Here is a 25,367-nt window from a genome sequence, read left to right as displayed (position 1 = left end):
TGGAAAATATTTGCTTGTTATTAGCAGTGATCAAGAGATCGATTTATACAAGAGACCGAACGATGTTTCCTTAAGAAATAATTGTAAAGAATAGAAACATTCTATTGTACTAAATAGAGATAATAGAAACTATCTATTATCGTAATACCCTCCCTTAATGGTTAAGCTATCTAGAGCATGAAGTTGTCAAAAAACATAAAAGGTAGATTCTGTATGCTCAAGGTGTTTTGCACTATTCGCTATAGGCTGGGAACTAGATTGCTTAGATAGGGCAGCTAAGCGCTTCTGACATTCAACCTTCATCTGCCCAAACTTGTGGGAATAGTTGCATTGAATGTTTTTCTTCCGGGAGCCTTCTGAATCTGGAGTAGAGGATGTCTGCTAAGAAGACTGTTGAAACTTTGTCCTTCTAAAAGGATTTGGCAGCAAAGGCTTGCTCTGTAGAGGTGGAGTTGGAACTCCTACTGAATTGTTGTTTCCACCGGTTTTGCTGAAGTAGAAGTGTGCAAAGATCAGTGAATTTCAGATCAACACCAGAAGATGTGATGTTGAGAGTCTCGATAAAATGCTCGTAGGATTTGGGTAAACTCCGGAGAGTGATAACCACAATGTCCACTTCCTCCATCTTGTGACCGATGGAAAACAACCAATTATGGATTTCCTGAATCCTATTGTGGTTAGCTTGGAGCGAAGTTCGCTCATCCATGATAATAGAAAACAGAGTGTTCTTCAAGAAGAAAGCTCTCCTTTTGTCAAAAGTCTTATGAAGACCTTTGAGATGTGCCCATATCTTGGTAGTTGTCTTCTCGGATAGAATCTTAGAGATTTGATCATTAGCCACGGATAATTTGAGAAGCATCACCGCATCTTGATTATTCAGATCCCATGAACCGTCATCAGTACTAGGGGTAGTCAGATGCTGTGCAACACCTAGAACAATTTGATCAGTATTCCAATATTCAAAAATTGCTATGATCCGTTGATTCCAAGTGCCATAATTTCGACCATTGAATTTTGAATTGCTCTTGAGTAGAATATTGGTCAATGATGCCATTGCATGTTTTTCAATGGAACGCGTGAAAATCTGTGAAGGCACATTCTTCGAGGCAAAAAATGGAAGACCCAAAAAATTTGAAGGGATACCCAAAAGAGAGCTCCAAAAACCTAAAAAGAATATGTTTGTAGTTTTTGGATCTGCTGGCTTGAAAATCGAGACACAAATCGAGGCACTGAGAAAAATCGGACGACAAACCAGTTGAGCTCTCGGAAAACCCACCAAGAATCTAAAATCAGATTTTTTTTCGGGGTAAAAAAGTAGGGATTCGAGCAAAAAAGCAGGTCGGCAGCCATGGAGATCAAATATGCAAAAAAAACCAAAAGTCGGCAGATGCAAATCTCTCAGAATGAAAACCCTAGTCGGATTATAGAGAGAGTTGGAAGCAAATATGCATGTAAATAATTTTGAAATTAAAAGGCAGATAATTTCAACCAAGAAATTATAATTATTTTTGAAAAACTTTAGAGTATTGGCTTTGATACCATATTACGACTTAATTGGAAAATATTTGCTTATTATTAATAGTGATCAAGAGATCAATTTATACAAGAGACTGAATGATGTTTCCTTAAGAAACAATCATAAAGAATAGAAAAATTCTATTCTAGAAACAAAAATCTAAATATTAGAAACATTCTAATATTTACAAAAGATTACCACAGGTAACCATTAGATACTAAACAGAGATAATAGAAACTAAATATTATCGTAATTGTGCCAACAATTGTTGTCCCAGTTTTTAAGGGTGACGGTGTTTGCCAGATGACGTGGGCCCTTCTTCTATGCAATGACATCAACTCTTTTATTGTTGGGTGATGTGGAATCTCCTCAGATAATTGTCAATCTCCTTGTGTGGGAGTTAATACCTCTGTTCTATTCTTCCAGATGGTGATAGTGGTATATGCCTTGGTGTTTCATATTTTGTTCCCTTGGATAATGTATACACCTTAATTATCATGACAACCTTCCCATTCTCCTTCGTCCCCTATCCCATGTGTTTATATCCCTCTATTTATATGTGGAAAGGGTTACCAAGGGGTATGGATATGGGTTGTGATCCAAACGTGTTTAGACCCCTATTTAATATTGAATGGTTGGGTTTCCTTAATATTCAATTGGTTTATTAGATACTTATTGTCATTGCTTTATTTAACTATTAATAGATTCAATTAGACGTTTTACTTTATCCTTTATTTATAACACATGTAAACATAAATATTATTTGGATACTTAATGAATTTAGCAATGGTGATTTTTATCATATTTCAATGACAATATCCTATTACTAGATTTACTTGATTTATTATAATCTAAATATATATGTGTGTGTGTGTGTTTGAATTGATTAAATATTTTGATAAATTTGGGCTTATGACACCCTAAAACCCACTCAAAGTACATGAGCCCGCACATACTTAATTTTCGAAATGCATCAAGACATTGTGCCCCACAACTTGAATTGATATTATAGGTATTGATAAAAATAAAACATTTAGTTCGGTGTAAGAAAACTTTTATTTTCTCTATAACAGGGAAAGAGGGGTATCCATCAGGATAACTTGATGAAGAGGTGAACGAAGACTTTCCAGATGCTCATCTATTTCAGATAGTAGTCCTACCTTCATGGTATGAGCATATCGGTTAATATTCACTTCCACATTTCCCTCAACGATCCCTCCAAGCAAAAAAAGGAAGCTGGTGTTGAAAACTAAAACATTTTAACTCATCAGGGAATTGTTGTACAAGATGGGACCTGAACACGTGCTACACGTGTGTCATGGAAGAAGAGGTTCTGTGTGTACTAAAGGAGTTTCATGAAGGGCACATGGGGCCGGATGCTGCTGCAGAGAAGGTATTACTTGTAGGGTTGTGATGGCTAACCTTGCGCTTAACGCTCGAGAGAGGGTGGTTGTATGTGACAGTTGCTATAGGGCAGGCAAGCCATTGAAGAGAGAGTTGTTCGAAAGATGGGGTCTTGACTTTGTTGGACCTCTAAATGTGAGTGTGGCACGATGATGCAAGTATATAGTGGTAGTTACTAAATACTTGACAAAGTGGGAATAGGTGAGCAAACTCTTACACGACACAACACAACTCGATTCTTCTATGAGAAAATTGTGACACGATTTGGTATACCCATATCTATCATGAGTGACCGAGAAGTGCATTTTTGGAACTAGGTAATTTGGAGCATGACATAAGAATTTCAAATATTTCACAAATTTTAAAGCCCATACTACCCTTAGGCCAATGAGCAGGCTACATCCACGAATAAAGTGTTTGTGTCGATTTTGTATAAGACCTGGGGTGTAGAACAAGGGGGTTGGGAAGAAAGACTTCCTACGGTACTTTGGGCGTACCAGACCACCTACAAAGCGACAACAGGGCACACATCCTTCGAACTCATGTACAAACAAGAGGCTGTGGTACTTAGAAATACATAGTACCGAGTCTGAGAGAGGCAATAGTAACCGGCTGGGAGCTACAAAAAGCCTAAAAGAATGATTATTTAACCTGTTAAATTTGGATGAACAACGAATGGCAACACAATGGGCTACAAAGTTGGCTCAGTGACGGAGGAAATTTTGGCATGACAAACTCCTTCGGTGAATAAACTTTTGTCTAAGATAGATAGTTTTGAAATATAACTTTTGTAACAAAATCAATCACAACAAGTTCAAGGTTTGCTAGTTCGAACTGTTAACTCCTTAGATCTCTGCAAATGTACTAACAATTGCCATTGTAATTAATTGTTTTCCAAATGCATATTGAATGACTTATAAACATGAGAGGAAGAGACATGTTTCTTGTGGTTAATCATCATTAGATATAAATAACATATTAACACTAACTAAATGATGATTTACCAACAACAATGAATCTCATGATCGAATCAATCTGACTATAACTACAAACTTAACACTCCCTTTTAGTTAGGGAGGATTGATATATAACACATTATGCTCTTGAGTATATGATGAGATATTCATCAAATGACATATTAAGGATATCATCATGAATCCATCAATACACACACACACACACATATATATATTAATATATTTAACATATTAAATATTATAAGTATGATATTCCTAGAATGACATATTAAGGATATCAACATGAATCCATCAACACACACACACACATATATATATATTAGCATATTTAACACACGGAATTTACTTCAATTCACTATGAGGCTAAATTCCTCAACACTCCCTCTTTAGCAAAGAGGGAATTGAAGCAAATATAATACAAGATTAAACGCCACCTTAAGTGTGTTCTAAGATAGATGTAAGTTATGGTGTCCAACAAGATTCGGCCTAAAGAATCATAACAAATGATTTACATGGTGTCCGAAAAAATCCGGCCTGATAACCATGACAGATATCAATATGTTTGGCAAAATTTGGCCTAATAACAATGACACCAATAGTTTTCATGGTGTCCAACAAGATCCGGCCTAATAACCATGATGGATATCAATGTGTCCGGAAAAATCCGGCCTAATAACAACGACACCAATAATTTTCATGGTGTCTAGCAAGATCCGACCTAATAACCATGATGGATATCAATGTGTCCAGCAAAATCCAGCCTAATAACAATGACACCAATAATTTTCATGGTGTCTGGCAAGATCTGGCCTAATAACCATGATGGTTATCAATGTGTCCGGCAAAATCTAGCCTAATAACAATGACACCAGTAATTTTCATGGTGTCCGGCAAGATCTGGCCTGATAACCATGATAACACTTGCTCCAACACATTTTGATGTTAGGAGATATGTCTACTATTGATAAGATCGTTACCTTTCAATAGTTACCTTTTGTTTGTTATCATAACTTCCGATACTCCAGGACAACAACTTAATGTAGTCTGTTATGATAATAGGTCCAACTATTGATAAGATCGTCACCTTTCAATAGCTCCCCTTTAAATATATATATCAATGAAAGATCATCACCTTTCATGACATAATCACAACAACATCATGTAGTAACTAACATGATATCCACCATGAACCATGTCAGAGGGTGGACCCACCATAGCTACTACTAGAGGGTGGAACAAAAGGTTTTCACCTCATACTTCTCTCTCATAGAGGAGAGTGTATTATAAATAATTTATCTTAGAACTTCTCCTCATAGAGAAGATATTATCCACAAAGGATTGCATCTCAAAATTTCTCCATCTGAACATCTATCCTGGGAGGTCAGGTCCTCTAGTTACTTCCTTAGAAACTCTCTTCACCCAAGGATGCCTATTGAACTCACTCTGAATTTGATATCAAGTCTCTAATTTTCTGGTGATAAGTCATCACTTCCTCATGATATACGTACTAGTAGGCCCATCAACATCAATGCAATCACCCACATGTATTTCTAGACTCCCTCTGAGCATCAATCTTCTAAGCTCCCACATTTCCTTAGAAGTGTCATAGTCCCTCTTAATGTAGAAGGATCTCATAATTTCAATCATCAAAGATGTTTGCTTCAAGAGCCTGACTTCATCCATCTTGGGGTCTTTGGAGCTACTATCATTAGATTGAGTCTATACAATATTTGGTAGCATGTGTAAAGTACCAAATTTCTTTTCTTGTAAGAACATCCTCAACCATAAAGGAAAATATCAAGGCAACTAACCCTTATAGTATATAATTACAAATAAGAAAGAGACTACAATAAGTAAGTAAATATAATACTCAAGGATAATAAATACTTATCTGCACATTGATGTTCTTGATACAAGTTGATCCAATGAAGGTTCATATGCATCAAACAAGAAAATGCCTCCAATAGGGAATGAAACATTGGTTAAGGTAATCATTCACCCCCACAATGTAAATTCCCACTTATTTCATTGTTTAGAATTTCCAATTACTCACTCATCTTCCCTTTTACTTCTATTCAATGGTATTCCATATGGACTTGTAGATTCATCTAATATTATTTCCACTATGTTTAATGAGTGGATAACCTTATTTTAGATGGTTGTAGATTTATATAAATATGGGTATCGAATAGTGTTATAACTCTCCTTGTACTGAAGTGACAAATCTGTTATAAATTTGATTATCAAGCAGATGATGGGAGCTGAAAAAGAGATAAGTTTGACTGGAGTATATTTAAAATCTTGCACTACAAGGTGAATTCCATATGTCTGATTTACATCCCAATAATTTATCTTTCTCTGGCATTCCCAGATTGATATGAAGTAGCTACTGATAATAATTCTCTTTATCTCTGTTTTCTGGTTATCATGTCTTTCCCAAGTACGTTAGTATATTTCCTTACTATGTCTTGTCTTTTTATTCTTATGCCAGTTGTTCAAATATACAGATTTGATGGATAAAAGGGAACTGAGATCTAATCTTAATTGTTGTCCATACAAATGTGCAAATGTACTAACACTATCACTATATTTGGTATGTTAGTTTCACAATTCAATAAACTTCATGTATGCGTGGGTTAAAATCACGTGTCCTCCATAGATCCCCAAATCTGACCTTGGTTGCTTTGCAATAAAACATCGATAGATTTTCATCTGGCACATTTCGTCAAACACTTGTTATTGGTCTTCATCAAACTATAACTTACCAAGTTTTTGTCATATCTGCAACCTTGCACATGAGGAGAACAAAGTATGTGAGGGAGAAATTGGGCAGCGTGATTTCACATATGTGTGGAGTGGAAATGAGGTATAGATCATGGTGCAATTCAATAAGGCTTCAAATCTGTTACACTGAATGCTTGAAACTAGAACATAGCAAGTACTATGCTATCCTCATATTTTCCAAGCAAGCAACCATAGTTTCCTTGATTGGATCTCCATTAAAGCCATTCACACGGATATGCTAGTATGTTTCGATGGATGAATTGGAATCATGCCTTTGACTTATGCAAAAAGAGTTACCAATGTCTCAAATGCATGTCATATGCCTTGGCTGGGTTAGTATGTGTGGACCATAATGCATACTTCCTAAGGCTTTTCAACTCCCCAATGGTTTCTCTGAATATTTTATCCTGCATGTGATCATTTCATGGACTAGACTCTGCGCAAGATTCCTGGCATGCCGCGGGCTGGAAGGTGTTTTTAAACATATTGCTTCATTTCTCCCATTTAATGGATACGATATATCCATGTTTAAGTTCCATATCCTGTGGGTCGAGCGTATACTAGTTTTCAAATGATGGGCTTGATCTTATTAATTGAACAAACTGATCTGTCCACTTATATGAATGTCAGTCTTAGTCATCTTTCTCCATTTTTTTTCTAAACTCGATACTCCACACAAAGTTTCTCAAGGGGACTTCTACCGAAATATTGAACTTGACAAATAGTTATCGAGTGGGGAAGAATCATTTGAGGGTGTCGACATTCTCAACACCCGGTGACTACATTGTTGGGGATTTGGTGACCCTTTAATTGGCTTACATTTCATAAATATTGTAATCTGCACGTGCTTCTGAAATACATCCTTCAAAAATTTTCACAAGTGTAAGAGGGATTGTGTGTGGTTGATTCAGGGTATATTACCAATATATGCCTTCCCATCATACACACGTCTTTTGAGATGGTTGTTGTGTTTCATGCTTAAACAACTTAGGCAACTCAACAAATGCAGATGGTGCTACTGAGAAACAACAAAGACAATCTTTGACCACTAATCCAACATCTCAGTCTTGGATGAAAGATGCTGATTCGATCCATATGACTAGTGGGTATACTTCATCAAATGTGACATCTCTATGAACAAGTTCGAGCCAGGTTTTGTTTGGGTTTATCTATAAAAAGAAAGTTGAGTTGTATTTTAGAATTCTTACAGTGTTCGTATTATTGTCATAGTCTTTGAAATTGCATGATATTATTGGCGCCCTTTATAGAAATATTCCCTACGAGAATGGGATTAGCACCTCCATATCAAAACTTTGTGGTGTCAAGAACGCAAGTGCCGAAGAGGATGCCATTCATCTTAATCCAATTCGTGCCCACACTCTGCTTGATCGATCCATTGAAAAACAATGTCCCTTCAATTCTCTACTATTGTGTCTATCAAGATAGATGGCTCCCCTACTGCGTACAAGATGGCGTGACCTTACTTTGATTGCCTTTGCACTTGGCATTGATGTCTAGATAAGAACCATCCCTAATTAGATTTTCCACCACGATCAAATCACTCCCCTTTCCCTGCGTTTGTTGATGACTATACCGGCTTGTTAGCCTTCTCACACGTGACCTAGTTGATGATTCCTTTCTTCAACTCTTCAATTTACATTTGCAGTTTGGCTCGATACTATGTTAACTTCTTAGATCTCTGCGAATGTACTAACAATTGCCATTGTAACTGATTGTTTTCCAAATGCATATTGAATGACTTATAAACATGAGAGGAAGAGACATGTTTCTTGTGGTTAATCATCATTAGATATAAATAACATATTAACAATAATATATAATATAATATATAACCATATATATATGTAATATAATAAGTATATATAATATATAACTAAATGATGATTTACCAACAACAATAAATCTCATGATCGAATCAATCTGACTATAACTACAAACTTAACACTCCCTCTTAGTTAGGGAGGATTGATATATAACACATCATGCTCTTGAGTATGTGAAGAGATATTCCTCGAATGACATATTAAGGATATCAACATGAATCCATCAACACACACACACACACACACATATATATTAATATATATAACATATTAAATATTATAAGTATGATATTCCTAGAATGACATATTAAGGATATCAACATGAATCCATCAACACACACACACACACACACACACACATTAGCATATTTAACATATGGAATTTACTTCAGTTCACTATGAGGCTAAATTCCTTAACACAAACCCTATAAAGTAAGAGAGGTGTGAGATAATGGGGCTGTAAAACTTTCCACCCTAGACGACAAACCTATTAAGGGACTTGTAAATGGGTCCAAGTTGAAAATCTACCAAGAGAAGAAAACTCACACTATAGCAATCAACATGCTGGGATATGCTAGTGAGGGAGTTTGGATGATTGGCCGAGAAAAGGAGATTGAGGAAGATCCAATAATTAGGGAAGAACCATAAAGGCTAGACCTAGATTGAGCCAAGCCGAGATGGCTTTGAAGGAGTGACTTGCGTCGAAGCATGTGGACGGAATTGTAACCTAGAGGGCACAAGCACCTCATAATTCACTATTTGATCACCGACTCTATGGTTGAGGATAAATGGATATCGAAGATAGAAGGTGCCCTACAAAGGGAGAAGAGAAGGCTTTGTGGCCTACGACACTGACGAGGAGTGTGAATTATTCGGGTTCACACTTATCTCGCTTTTATTTTTCCAACTTAGAATATAAAATAGATTTCTAAAGTGATACTTATAATATTCTTCTGAATAACTCTCCAATTTAATTACCTTAGTAATATAACCCCTTCTTTCTTTTATCTATATACTCTAATTGTTTTCTCACTTCATTATTTCTTATGAGATTAACACTCTTATAATTAGTTCGCTTTTATAACTTTAATACTCTTCCAACACTCTTATAATTTCACCTCTAAATCGATCATTCCAAGCTGCTTCCCAAGTCTCTTTATTCTTCATGCACACTTATGCTCTTTTATTCGATGGTACTTCAGCTTCTCTAATGGTTGTTTCCGCTGTGTTTCCCCCAAGGGTCGAGGTGGCAATTTTGAGTGGAATAAAAAACTTTGCCGGGTGACTCTACCTTGATTTTGTATACTCTTGTTTATTGTAAATCACCTTCGTAATATGGTGAGGTCGGATGTATTATCCATGATAGTTGATGTGATGATATCTTCATACTTTCTTTAGACGCAACCTTAGTGTATACTTGAGCATGCTTTATAAAACTTCCTTCCGAACTGTCTGATCTTGATGCTAATAAACTTCCTTTGGTGCTTCATACTTGATGCCAATAATCTTTTGTTAATGGGGATTAGGTTTAGTGCCTTTATCAATTGGTACTTCCTATTTCTTTTTTGGGTGGTGTAGTACAAATGCTTTGCTAAATAATATTGTAATTTCCTTATTTGACTTCACTGACAATCTCTCCTTCACTCGTTCCTTTGCTCACAATTTCATTCAGATTGGAAGCCTTGTTTTGTTTGTATACAATGACCAAACTCAAGTGCCTTTGACCATCCTTGTCAACGGCCTTATATATGTGCTTTTCAACTTGGGATGTGTCTTTTCGTGGTTAAGTGTTTAGGTAGGGATAATTACTTTATTAGGTTTGATGATTAGTTTTATATTTATCATTTTATATTGGTCATTTATATGTTATTTAGTATCTCTGTTAGTTGTATTAATGATTTTCATTGTTTAGCTTAAAGTATTAACTTGTTATTGATTTAATAATATCAATATAAGAGTGTTAGTTTATAAAGGATTATTAATTGATTATAATGGATTTTTTTATATAAATATTTAAGTGAAATATGAATTTACCATCTTAAATTTATTTATTATTATATTTAATTGATATAGTGAATTATATTTAATAAATAATAATAATATTATATCTTATATATATTAATATTATATCATTTAATTATATTTCAATGTATAGGTATAGATTTTTCTATTTGTGTATAGTTGTTGGGTCTTATTTAGAGGTTCATGACAAGGAGGTTGAAGAGCAATGCAAATAGATGCAAGGTGACAAGGGAGAGTTGTGCGAGGAAGACTTGGAGGAGATCAAGCTAGAGGAGTATGGCACCACCCTTAAATCATGCTTGAAAATGGTAATATAGACAAATGACTTGTTTATCTTGGAAGGAGATGGGTAAGTGGATCAACTTTTCTAGAAGTGTGTTGTGGAAGGACAAAAAGCCCATAGCGCCTTACCTCAAATGCCTTATGGAGAGTGATACCGAATCTACTGGGACCTTTGATGGTGAATGGAGAGGAAGTTGTCTGGTACCAGAAGTAAGGAGGTAGATACGTTGATAGAAGCTATAAAGGAGTGGGACCGGTGCCTCTACTGAACAAAATATTTGACATGGGGTACCTCGGAACATATTGTGAAAATAAATGTTACAAAAGACCTTCGGGCGCTTGCATGTGGCAATATGCCTCCAAGGTTAAGGTATGATGTAGTAAAGAGAGAAGTATAAAGAGGGGATGAAGTGAGGAAAACAATGTACTTCAGAAGAAGCAAAGAAGAGGAACTAGAGCAGCAAAAGACACAAAGGCCATGAACTTATAAAGGAAATGCAACGGGGAACACACAAAAACCCCATAAGCATACTATGGGCTCCCACAAAAGCAAAATTTAAAGGTACCTCCATCTATAGAAAAATCAGAATGAAAAAAATTGGAAGGCCAAAAGTTCAAAGAGTAGAAATGAAAAAAAGAAAAGAGGGAAATATAACAATAAGAAATATAATAACCCAAAAGTTGGCATAAGAAGAAATTACAAAAGTGAGAAAAATAAAAAGAAAGGAAGAAGGAAAAAAAGGAAAAGGACACAATAAAAAAAAAAGAAACTTAACAATCCTTATTAAAAAAGAGATTGCCTACTAAAATCGTAACTTGTAGAAAATCTTACAAATCAATTGGGGACCAAGGTATTCTCAAGGAAACATAGCTAGAGGCATATCACATGCATGTTTGGAAGGAAGGAGTTCGTATTGACAAACACCAACATATTGTATAGACAAGACAATGTATGTTGGCAAAACCTCATACAATTAATGGAAGAAGTAGAGGTCGTACAATTTGTACGAAGTTAGAAGAGGCTGTACTATGTACGAACCGAGTGGAGTTGGAAGGAAGAAGGAATAGGCATATGAGAGAAGGAATATTTGTATTGTAGATGCTACTAGGGCCACCCGTATGATGACAGTCATGAACAATTGTATGGGAGAAGAAAGGGAAGCCCTTACAACCCATATGAAAGACACATATGTCCAAGGAAGAAAAGCTCATACAACATGTATGATCTGTATAGAAGATACAGAAGTTTGTACGTAGAGGAGAATGGCGAAAGAACATTGTGCGACAAAAGCTACACACATGGAGCATATTCATCTATACGGTCGGAATTGTACCTATCAAACTAGTGCAATAAAGAGGATATTGTATGTGCAACAAGGAATAAGAATCAAGATGGTGAGAGGAATATAATGGGACCATAGATATTTACAAGATAGGAATGATAGTCTGCTTTGAACACTTTGGACCCAACCACCCATCCATTTCTTATTTTTATTAATGATTTTAACTTTAATTCTCTTGGGATCCCATATCATGGCTCAACCACCAGAAGCTGTGTTAGTATGTATACCTTCTAGTTGTCTGATGTCCGGTCTCTTACCTTGCTTGTTAAGTTCATCTTTATCAAGTTTGGTTTGTTCAATTAAAAGAATATTAACTTTAAAATTATTTAGGCAGTGTTTTAGCAAATGCTGTTTGTTAGGGGTGTTTAGACCCCCTAACATTCCAAGTAATAGGCCTCATGACTGAGTGGGAAGAACCTTTCTCTTCCCTACACTGAGCATGTTTGAAATTTTAACTTGACTTTTTTGTATCGCCATCCCCCTTTTTAAGTTTTGATGTGGATTTTCTTCCTCTTTTCTCAAGGGATTTTCCACATTTTGGTGCATTAAAACCTTTTTGTTTTGAGCTATACCCAGATTTTTATTATTACTATTTCCATCGTAGCCTGATCAATTTCCTTATCATCCTCCTTACTCTCTGAAACTAATTCTTCCATAATATTTGAGAAGATAGGATTGATTGGGATAGGAATTGAATCTTCATTTATTTCAATTTCTTTTAATTCATCAGTTATGCCTATCATGTGACATACGACCTCCAGTTCGGGAGGAATCTCATTTACTGGCTCCTCTAAATTGATATCAAAATTAATTGTGGGATTAGCCAAGGTTTCAGCCTTGTTTTTGTTTTTGATTTATTCCAATTCCTCTTTTAATGAGTGCCTTGTTAATAATTTGTTGCTGATTTCATTATGCATAGTAATTATATCTCTTAAAAGAGTATTTGGGTCCCTCATTTTGAGTTTCATATCCCCTGCTAAATTTTTCCGCTCCTAAAGGTTTTGTTCTATTGGATTGATTACAGAGCTTGGCTTAACCTTTTCTGACTTGTCAACATCATTTAATAATGGGGCAGGGGAGGAGGGATTTAGTTCGGTTTCAGGGGTAAGAGAGTCAGGGGACAACGTGGGTGAAAAAAGATAGGTGGTTCTACAACTAAATCTTTGATTTGATCAGTATAGGGGGAGAGAAAATCAATCCATTATCTAATACAAACTGGGATTACGAGTTTTCCAAATCAATTAAAGGCTTATCAATGAGTGCAAGCTTGTCTGAGTTTTGAATGACCCGGGTAATCCTGGCAGAGCGGATAGGCTGGAGAATGAACTACAGCGTTTGTTGGAGAATACTTAATCTTTTATGAGGAGATGCCTTCCCAGAGGCCTTGGGGTTTTCCAACTAGTTATTTAGAATGAATCCACCATTATTCATAAATTTAATGCTAAGCTTTGGTTAGGGGATTAATCTGTTAGGTTTATTTATCCTAGCCTCCTTGAAGAACTCGTTATTCAGTTTGGGATCTTAAAAATAATGTTCGAATTAACACCTCCAAAGACCCTACGATAGTGATAGTAAAATGAGTTGTTCGTGATGATTTTCAAAGGTTTGATCTTTTTAGATAGGGGTACTTCATTCAATATTTTTAGATTACTGAAAGCTAAATTTTTTCCAGCAAACCTTTGTATTTGCCTATCATATTCCCAACCTGAAAAATAATCTTACTCTGCAGTAGTTCAACAGGGAAATTTAGGATTTCAACCTAACAACAAATATTTAGGGCTTTGAACTTTGAGGTATCGAAATTTGGAAACCAATCAAAGAACTTAACAGGAAAGCTTCTACAGAACATAAAGGATTCAATAATAACTTATTTTTTAGTGATTTATTTTTGCATTAAACATAAACAAAATTGCCTTCCAAGTTAGTTGTTCTAACCTGGCCACTTAATTCTTGTTCCAGCCAGTTTGAGAAAACAAAATCCGAAACATAACTTCCTTCCCAAAGGGCATAAAGACCACATTCTTTTCAATGATTCCAAAGGCTGTTTGAGTAAGGATTGCTAGTGATTAGGATGTCCATATTAGAATGTGGTTTTGGCGGCGGAGCGGTGGAAACCCTTGTTTGCGTTGTACTATGTGTGGAAAGATGTGGAAGGTTTGGGTTAAAGTCCTTGAAGATGCAGATTGTTTGTCCTAGAGGCAAAACAAGGGATTTTTGAATTTTCCTAAGGGTCAAGTTTTGTAGATAGCTTTATGGTCAGCTGCTTTTTTCCAGCCTTTGCTGCCATTGGTATCACTCTTTGAGTTGGCAAGGCCTTGAGAGAGCCGAGCTCTTCCACAGATATTACCATGAACAACAGTGCTAGGGTTTACCTCCCCTAAAGCAACAAATGTATTATGGAATTTGAACTGCATATTTAGTTTTGTAAAATGTCCTTTCCTGCCTTATTAATTTATCTTCCTTCTCTTTGGGTATATGCGCATGTTCCCATCTTTTTCAGCTAGCCATTTTTCCCAATGCATCAATTATTAAGATCGGTGATCACAATAATTTTCTTTTTTATTTGTTGGTTTCTATCTTTACCAAACACTGTCACTTTGAGTACTGGGTATCGCTGCTATGAAAATCACCGTCTTTGTTTTTTAACACAACCACATAACTTGCTACCTTCCTTTAACTGTATGAATTCTTGCTATTTCATATTTCTATTTGATTACTGTCTTATTGGATTGTCTTTGTTGTAGTATGTATGCCATGATTACTTTTTGTTTTGTCTTATTTTGAATTCCTTTAAAAATTCCTTCACGTGTTTTCATAATTTTTTCCTTAAATAAATTTAGTTAGATTTTTCCGGCTTTCCTCAAAAATGGAGTTCCATATTCTTTGATCCTTATATCTACTTCTGTTTGGTTTTGATTGATTTTTCACCTCAAAAATCATGTTTGGTTTTGGTCATTTTTTCTCCTCAAAATCATTTTGTTTTCTGCAATACGCGAAGTTTGTGTGAGATGTTATTTCAAGGTTTTGGTACTCTTCAGATCATGGTATTTTGCAGTTCTGTTCTGTGGCATTCTGTTCATCTACAACTGTTTGGAGGGTTCTAGAGTTGTTCTCAGTGTGTATCTCTGTTTGTAGGGAAGTACAATTTAGTTAGCCAACAATAGATTGGGTGTTTTTGTGATGATTTTTAAAGCATCATTTTTGCAGAGAAAAACGGTAAAAACCCTGAAATAACATCCCACACGAACTTTGCGTGTCATAGCAACCAAATTTTTTTTTGGAGGAGAATAATTATTAAAACCCAACAAATAATTTGAGGAAAAAATGATTAAAACCCGCAAATAAATTTAGAGGGAAAAATTATTAAAATCCTCCTTGAACTTTTTTTAAGGTAAACAATATTAAAACCATCAGATTTTTTTTTGTCTTTTCTAAATTGTGTTGGTGTGTTGGGAAGATGAAAATGTGTAGGGCCTTGAATAAGTGCCGAAAAAATCCAAAGTCATCAAAGAAAACATAGGGGTTGCTGGTGCCGAGAAAAAACAAATGGTTTTATTGGCAAAAAACGCCAAGAAAAAAACTTTGAAACTTCTGAAAATTTTCAACTAAAATTTCTTGAATAAATTTTTTAGGATTATTAAAATTTTCAAAAATTTAAAGCTTCCAAAATCTTGAGCTCTTCCATGATGGAGTTAGATTCAGACCTGCTCTGATACCATGAACTAAGGGAGTTCATTTTTTCTGATTTGATGCCAATGAACTGCAAATCAGCCCTAGTTTTTCCATGTAATCAATATCTTTCTTGACTTCTGCAGTGAGATGAATCTCCAATGTAACATCCGAGTGTAGATCATCAACCAAACCTTGATCAGGGGTGACATACATTCGATCTTCCAAAGCCCTAGGTCATGGCCAGGGGAATTGATCGATAGTGGTCCGATTGCAGTTTTGTTAGCTTGCACAGTTAATGCAATAACCAATTTTGGTGTTGTGCTGTCTCTGACTATTATTCGTTGCACCTTGTTCAATCCCATTCGAATCTGTTTTAGCCTGGGTGCTTGCTCTGCAATAAACTGGAAACTCCTCACCACTGCGAATCTGCTCTGCGCCCTCTTGAACTTCTTCACGGCGGCTTGCTCCTCTATGCTGCATATTAAATTGATTAATAAAAAGTCTTTCTTTTGAGTTGATATTTATTTTTGGATAACTTAATTAATAGCACTCGGAGGAAAATTGAGGACATAACACACATGCTGTGGTGGCACTTACTCATTGTCAACTCGCTGAGTAATCATAATGCCCAAGATCTTTGAACTTGATTCATCACTCAATTTACTACATTCAATTTTCTATTGGTTCATCCTTGAAAGGAAATGTACTTGAAGATTTGTATTTTTTTCATTGGTTGGCATTTAACATATGTAGGTGGTAGTTGTAACTAACTCAATTAGGGCTTCATTGAATTATTTTGGCCGTTGATTTAGAATCAATTTGGGCTGTTCATTTGTATTTGGGTATTCTATATTAAGCTTGTCCTTCTCATTTTTAGGCTCATTAGTTGTAGAGTAGAGAGCAAGTAGCAATAGTAGTAAGAGGAGATCAAAGATTTTTTCATGGTTTCTATTTTTTGCAATTTTAATTAAAAGTCATTGATTTTAGTGGAGAAATGTGAAGATATATGATGAATTCCTTGGTTCATGCCATTTGTAGTTTGTTGATTGCAAATTGTAGTGAATGGTTAGTTTGAACCTCATTAAATACTAGTTCAATTATGGATGTTGAACCAATGTTGGGTATTTGGATAAATGCTTACAATATGAAAATCCTCCGTTACTTTTGGAGATTTCATCAGTTATGTGTAGTTGTTCCTCATGGACAAGAAAAACTTGGTTTAAGGAACCCTCTTATTTAATCATCATCCATTGATCATTTTTTGTAGGTGTAAGAAGTAGATTAGATTTCTGTAAAACCCTAGCCTTTTATCCTTTATTGAGTTTGAGCTAGTTTAGAATCAAGTTCTAACTACTTTAAGGAGAAATAGTTGATCAGATACAAAATTAATAGTGTAAGTCCCTTTCTTTGTTACCAACAAGATCGCATCATATCATTGAGTTATATCCAACACTAAAGTCGCTAGCCTGTAGTGTAAATGTTGTAGTTGCCTTACTTGATCACACAGTTATGTATTGTTTAGCATTTGAGGTTTCCTTGTTCAAGAGAGGAGAAAATGCTTGGTATTTTATTTTGTCTTGGTGAGTGTCATAAAATACCCATCGACAAAGCCCAAAGGCCCTCCACTTACAAAATTGCAATGTGTTTGAATTAACCCCTATGTCTTTGTGCATGAGTGTATCCTCCAAACTGAATTTTCAAAAGTCAAAGTTAGTGCTTGTAAATATTTCCATCTCTATTCTTAATATGCTTTTCATTTTCTTGCAATTTCTCTTGTGCTAGTTTCCATTTAATCTAAGATTAATACAAAAAACATTATCCCTAGAACCTAGGACTCATGATGATCAAGCCTTAAGGGAGAGGATCCAATAGTTGAGATACAAGACATTTAGGCAATAGAGGATCCAATTGGAAATATCGAATTGCTCCCAATTTTGTACATCAACTTACTTGGTAGATCCTCTTCTTCAGCATGCTTTTTGCCAAAGGGTCCAAAACTGCCCAAACAAAAAATGAGACCAATGCTTGTTTGCCAAGACATATTTTATTGGTGTGCTAATGTGTCATCACATGATTCGTTGCCTTTTAGAACTAAGTGATACATTTCATTTAGGTATAGGTAGTCTTCATAGCAATAACAACTTTAAAGTCAAAACTATTGGTGCAATATTCTAAAAATATTGGGCCTTAAATCAACATGTGTTATTGGACCCAAAATCTCCCCTAATACCAAACAAAGCACAAATGGAAAACATGGTTTCTACACTAATTTATGTGATGTCCCTTTCCTAATTTTCCCTAGAATCATAATGCAACAAATTAGGGTTAGGGTTACATCTAAGTAAAATATCTTTGTAAATAATGTAATCGCGGATTTGAATCTTGCAATCATAACATAAGAAACTTATACACATGTTTAATAAATAGATCCATTATTGAGGTTAGTCCATAACACATGATATTCATATAACATTTATAGGATCATTTTAAGTACATTGGGGTGTAAAGAAGCACAAGAGGTCTGTTCAAAGTCATCCCACCCTAGGCTTAACAACAAAGCTTTAACCTGCTTGGCTTTGGTGGCATGCAACATGGGACCTGGGGTATCCTACATAGTGGGGGTTTTGTACTCGCTTTCCTTATCCATGCTTCATCTCCTAAGATTTTTAGCCATCATGATGGAGTGGAAAAGGAGACTGTAATGGAGGTTCCTCGATTGCCCTATATACGCCCAATAATGGAGCTAGGCAACCTGAACATCCACTCGGGGTATCCTACTTAGATGGCGTTCCTCATGATTAAAGACTTTTGATGTATTAAAGATAATTGATTGATTAATAATGTATAAACAATATTATTACAACAAGAGCATTTGTTAGATGACTAGATGCCGGAAAAAATAGTTTTGAAATACCAAGGGGTCTATTTCTTTCCTATGCCCAATTTGAATGTTATTTTATTGTTTAAGTCCTGTAAACACTTCTCATCTGATGAGTGTAATTGGTATGATATTCCCGATTTCTGGTTTGCTTCTTGTTATTGACTGTTGTGCCTGATTCTTACTTGATGATTTCTTAAGATGTATTTTTAGTGATTCTAATGGTTATATTTGGTAACGCAAGAGACTGCTGAATGTTTTCATTGTTGGATGATCTGCTCATGCTGTATACCTTGTGTGCCCTTTAATGAGTACCAATCGCTGATTGAGAATTGGTTATTTATCCCTTGATTAACAACACAATGTATCGCTTGCAATGCTTGGAATGAATCCCCCTTTATTAATGGAAAAGTCACCACCTTTCTAATGCAGGAGCATCCTGGGATTGCTTTCAATCCTGCATGATTGGAGGTATTTTGGTTAAGTGTTGTGGGCTCGGTCACCAAACAGTGTGGCTTAGTCATTGAAGGGTCTAGTTGTGACCGAGGAGCTTAGTCATTGAAGGGGCTCGGTTGTTGTTGGAGCTCGGCACCTTCTGTTGCTTGACACTCTCTGTGTGCTCGACATGTGTTGGTTGCTCGGCATACACTGGGAGCTCGACGATGCTTATGTTTTGGCTGATGCTCGGCTTGGTCTTGGTTCCTGTAGGTGTCGAGTTGTCTGTGAGCCGACTTGGGGTATTTAATTTGTGTTGTAGCCAACTTGTGGCTCGACATATATTTAATGTAAGGGATTTAATTTAATTTGTAATGAACTGGGCCAACTTGTGGCTTAGTTGGGTATAAGTAGGGGGTTTTGTGGAGTCTTTAGACAGTAAGAAGTGATCCATCTTGGAGAAGAGGACGCGAACTTTGAAGGGCTAGTAGCTGTGGCTTAAGAACTAGAGAATAGCTTGGTGGACCTAAGGGTACAAGTGTAGATTCTTCTTGGTGTTCTTATCCATTTGTGGGTTTGGACTAGCTGGGATTAGGATTGCGAGTTGGATCTTAAAGGATCTTGTAGAACTATGTTGTAATTGCTATTGTATTTGGCCCTAACCCGGAAGGCCTTACAGCCGGGCATATTGCATGTAATCAGTTATCTATGAATAAAGAGTTGTGGTTTGGTATTAGATCTTGCATTGTTGTTGCTTGTTGTTGTGTTTTTGCTGTATGGTTATTTGCTAGGGGGACATCTCCTTTGGGGATTCTCCTGCCTTGTACTGCATCACTTCATTAGGATTGAGTCATCACTTTTCATTTTTGCCTTTGAGAATAATATATTATTCCTCAAATTGATCTCCATTGGATGTCCTCAAATGAAACCTTCTCCCCTTTATATCTTTCAATGTGGGGTAGAGTCACAACTCTTCATCATGCCTGCCATTCTGCAATGATCACAACCTTTCACAATTATGACCTTTCGGAGTAGTCACAGCCCTTTGACATTTCTACCCTTTGAGAAAGAGTCACAACCCTTTATAATTGTGCTTCTTTGAAAGTGTCACAACACTTCTGTAATGTCCGCTTTTGCCTAGCATGTCAATAAATGGATAATAATGCCAGCCTATTATTTTTTTCCCCATAGGTTGCATTAAGTTAAAAAAAGGGATAAGGTGATAATTAATAAAAGGGGCAAAAAAATATAGTTCATAAAAATTTAATTGTTTATTGACAATTATAAAAAAGGGGCCAACTTAAGCTATGACTTAAGGTTTTACTTGGCCATGAGGGTGAATAATTAAATGTGAGGCAAATATTATTATTATTTGCTTAAGTTGCTAAATAAAATAAATAGAAAAAGGAAGCCAATGGCTTTTTAGAGGCTCTCTAAAGAGGTTTGATGGGAATAATTATCCATTCTATCTATCAGTGAATCTTTGTCTATGAGTTCTTCTTTGCAAGAATTGACTTTTGTTTTCAAGACGAAACCATTGGAAGGTTCATGGTTGGACACAACCCCAAGTAAATTCTGAGTTCTTCAATCTATCAAGAGACATTAATTGGCTTCTAAGTCTATGTATGGGAACTGAGATAGTTATTATCTGCAGAAGAAAATCATTTATCTGAGCGGCTTCAATAATACCATTGCTGGTCTAATCAGTTAATAAGTTTCAGCAGATTCACTTGAAATTACAGTGACCTGTTAGAGAGGAAATTGGTTTGTAAAATCTTAACATGAATTTCAATTCTTGAAATTACAATTACTGCAAACAGAATCAGTTGGTAATATAAATCAGAACTTTCTTAGCTTTTTAATGTAATTAATTACATTGCATGTAAGAGAAAATCCAAATATTTGCATGGAAGTTCAGATTTCCTTTAACTTTGTTGTTATTTGGTTATTTGTGAAAAATACAAGAGATTTTTTGTCTTTCTCATAAGAATAGACAGATAGGATATTTCAGCTTCATTATTAGAACCCTTTTGAAGTGTCACAAACCTTCATAATTACAACAATTCAAAAGAGTTACAGCCTTTCATCATTGCTGTTCTTACAGCCTTTCATCATTGCTGCCCTTTGAGAGAGTCACTCTCTTATTTTCTTAACCACCCTCTCTTTTTCCACTAATCCTTCTTTAATTCCTCCTCTCCTCTTTCTTCCTTTCTTCAAATCCCCTTTCAAATGAACTCTCCTCCCTTTTATATCTTATGTTGAAGGAGTCACAACTCTTTGTTATTTATCTCTTGATCTTTCATTAAGTTAATTAGCTTGTAATTATATCATATTTTTAAATTTTCTATCTATTTATTTATTTACATATTATAATTTTATCATTATTCATTAAATCCTATTTCAGAAAGGGGACATTACAATTTATGAGAGGAGGTATGTACACTTGTCTTACAATTACAAGGAATAAACACCAAAGCAATGTCTCATAACACAATGTTTTTAGGAGGAGAATGCTGCACCTCATAGCAATTGAGTGTGGTTTTCAATAATTTAGAGAGTAGACATTTGCTTAGTCTAACCATTTATAGGAGTATCACTAACAAGAGATTTGGAGCAATTCTAGCAGCACAAAAATACCTATAAAACTCAATGAAACCTCTATCTCAGACACTCAATAAATAGGATAAACAATACATGAAACAATCAAGTAAAACATTCAATCTCCAAATCTTTGGATGATTCCATGGGATACAATAGCATATCTTACGCTTGTCATGATTATTTCACCTTTTTGGGCACCCCATTTTGGCTTCATTATCACTACTCAAAGATGCCTTATGACACATCATAACATGCAAGTGGTCAACTAGGTTAACCCCTTGGCCATATTTCCAAATGGGAGGCCCAATTTATGGTGGCCATAGCTTTTGATTTGGAAAGCTGATTGAGCCCTTTTTTAAAAAGTAAATTGAAGATTTTAAAGAGATTTATGTTGCCATAACTGCCTTGCTCCAGTTGAGTTTTACTTTGACCATTTTTTCAAAGCCAAAATTGATCTAGAGCCCTATAAATTGCAGGTTCACTCTATAGGCTGAAAGTTGCATTTTTTTCATTCTTAAGATTAGGGTGCAAGTTTGGGACAAATTTAGTTACAAATCCTTTTTCTTTTTCAATAAGAGGTAGTTATCATTCCAACTCCAAGTTCAGAAAATTATAATTTATTATCAATTTATCATCTATCTTTGTTTTAATTGGTTCAGAGTTCCATTTTATTTTGAATTCATGCTAACTCCGTATTCTGCTCTTTCACAGTCGATTGATGACTGGGCAGAAGAAACTCTCTCTAAAGCTTTGGAAGAGATATGTATGGTGAAATTTTTACAGGAGAAATGTCTGGCTGTTTTACAGAAAACATTGCAGTTGTGTACAGAGAGCACATTTTTAAGAATTCCAAAAGTCACAGGTTATGGTGCAGATATTCATTCAAGGTATCAGTCAATGGTTTCATCAGTTTTGCTCACTACTCTTCCAAAACATTTCTCAGGTATTATCATCATCCGCTAGGCTTTTGCTTTGTATAAAAGATACTTATTAACAGGGCTTAACGCGTTTATATTTTATGGTACAAAATTATACAGAATGCCAGCACTTGAATAATATCGTCCATCACCAGGGTGACAGTTCTATATACTATTTGTCAGTTATTTAATTACATAAGAGAGACTCAAGAGGACTTGTGCAGGTCATACATGGTAGTTTACTTCTAGGCATCAAAATATTTTAAAGGCATGACTGAGCCCATAAAAATAATACCCCTCACCTCAAACAGCAGAAAAATGCAGAAGAAAACATTCAGATGTCTGTTTTGTTTCTCTCACTCACATGGCTTCCGCCAGCACATTCGTCATGATGGATTTTTGGCAGTTTTCTGGAATCAAAGTCTCTGGCAGACATGTAGTCCACAAACTGATTGGACAGCTTTATGTGTTACTTATTTTAACATAGAGGAACTTGTTGAGCTATACATGTCACTTTCTCTTGGGGTATTGTCATTTGCCTTTATCTCCAGCTAACCCTATAGCCTATCTGTCAGTTTTGGGGTTTCCCATGGCTGTTCAGAATCCTTAGTGGTGTTCAGGGGGTTTTTCTCTTGGACGCCCCTCTCTTTGTTTTTGTTCTCTTTCTTTAAGTACTGTTTGGAATCTCTTCTGTGGGCTGGCCCTTTTTGTTGTTCTCGGCAGTCCCTTTAAACCCTTTTGTGGTCTCTTGTTGGACATTAATAAATTTAGCTTTATCTTTTCCAAATTTCTTTGCTGCACACCTTGCTTTCATCATCAGCTAAAAATAATAGTTTCTGCTTTCTTCCTGAATTAGCATGGACCAAGCTTTCAACATTGAGATCATTCATCATTGTTCCTTTACATTTTTTGAATTTTTCAACACAGGTTCTTTGTAAACGATGGTAGTGTAGGCCTTCCACTTTTTTTAGTAGAGGAGAATTATGCTTGAATTTGAAAAATTACCATTGAAAGACTGAAACGCGTTCTTACCTAATTACATCAGATCCTTCTCAGTCACAGTTTCTCCTTAGTGGCTTTGCCTTTCTTTTATGGGTAATCATGTTTATACTCTACTTTTTCAGAGACAACTCTTGTTTCCTTGGGCCACAGGGAACAAGATGTGACATTGAGTCTGCTTCTTGACACTAAAGATTAGTGGTGCAAAAGGCTGTATCGTGAAAATCTTTTATTTATGGGAAAGGGACGATATGAAATAACACCAATATTTGCCTTGATGGCATAAGAAGTTCTTAAACTCAGATTTCATGAATGTTCAAGATTATTTTTTTAAATCTAAAGTTGTATATTGGTAGTACAGTGACTCATCCGTATGATCTTCACAATTCCATAGTATCTTTAGGATTGGGTGCAAATAATTGCCTCCTCCTGAGATACTGAATTCCTTAGAGGACACAACCCCCATTAGAGATCTCCTCGCAAAAGTAAAAATAGCATTTATTTTGTGCTTAAGAAAATCTGTGATTATCAGAAGTAATAGAATGTCTCCATTTTTAGAAAAACTGATTTGTAACTAATTAGCCCAGTTTTTGAAAATTTATTGTAACCTTTTGGTGAGTGTGGGAGAACTCCAAAGTTGTTGGATTGCTCAGTATGTGTTTTACAAAGATGTTGGTTGCAGTGAACTCGGACATGATAAGCTGTTTTACTTCCAGAATGGATTTTTGGCTTCCTGGGAACTTTCCAAGCTTCTCAAAGGAGCATGATATTTTTAGTAAGTCACCCGGTTGCTATGTTAAGTAAGTCAAATTGACATGATTAGACTTGACTATTTACAGCATTGGTACATTCCACAACTTGGTTAAATAATTGAGAAGATAATTAATTATTCAGTAAAGTCTTAACCACTTTTCTTTTCCTTATTGCTTTTGAAGTGGTTCAATCTATTTATAATTAGCACCTTTGCTCTTGCTTTTCATCACATCCTACTTGTATTCCCTTGACCAAGTCTTTTATTTTCTCTCCCACTCCTTATTCCTATTCAATTCAGTCATTGTGCTTCATGAGCTTAGGGACTTTCTCTCACATTCACAAGTTGTCTTAAGATGATGGTGTGAGATGAAAATTTGGTAATTTGGTAAATTATTGAATGAATAATTTATAAAGAACAAAATGTTCTTATAGAGCTTACAAAAGAGATGTTTCTAAAGAGAAACATGCAGATAATAGAAATTATCTTATTATACAAGATATTTACAATATCGAGGAGTGACCGTTAAATATAAAAATAATCTAACTTAGGAGATATTATTTTAATACTCTCCCTTAATGGTCAACTTATCAATGACACAAAGCTGCCCCTTGAATTTGACAAACTTCTCTAGAAGTAGGATTTGGTGAGGATTTCAGTAGTTTGATCAGCAGTAGGAACAAATTGTAAATCCACAGATCCATCTTCAACCAGCTGATAGATAAAATGACAATGAATGTTAGTATGCTTAGTGTGCTCATGGAAGACTGGATTCTTGGCAAGTATGAGGACCCTTGATTGTTGGAAAAGAGGAGTGAAGGGATTGCCTGAGACATATGAATGTCAGAAAGCATCCTATGAAACCAAATTTCTTCACTACCTGCTTTGACCATTCCCATATAATAAACTTCTTGTTGAGGAAAGAGATACTGCCTAAAGCTT

The 25,367-nt window shown here is 35.6% G+C and overlaps 1 protein-coding gene across 1 annotated transcript in view; it reads left to right on the top strand.

Annotated features, from left to right (window-relative positions):
* Positions 1-25,367, top strand: part of APC2 (anaphase-promoting complex/cyclosome 2) — a 189,713-nt gene that overhangs the window by 12,109 nt on the left and 152,237 nt on the right. Inside the window, exon 3 of the mRNA XM_089809653.1 lies at positions 22,470-22,701. Within this exon, the coding sequence (XP_089665779.1) occupies positions 22,470-22,701 (232 nt within the window). The remainder of the gene's footprint in view (positions 1-22,469; positions 22,702-25,367) is intronic.

This window comes from Cupressus sempervirens, chromosome 11, assembly GCF_028749045.1.
Source record: "Cupressus sempervirens isolate cs-2001-9-10 chromosome 11, ASM2874904v1, whole genome shotgun sequence".
In the NCBI taxonomy this organism is placed as follows: Eukaryota; Viridiplantae; Streptophyta; class Pinopsida; order Cupressales; family Cupressaceae; genus Cupressus; species Cupressus sempervirens.
Note: the sequence above shows the minus strand (reverse complement) of the source record. Positions and strands in the feature narration are given on the sequence as shown.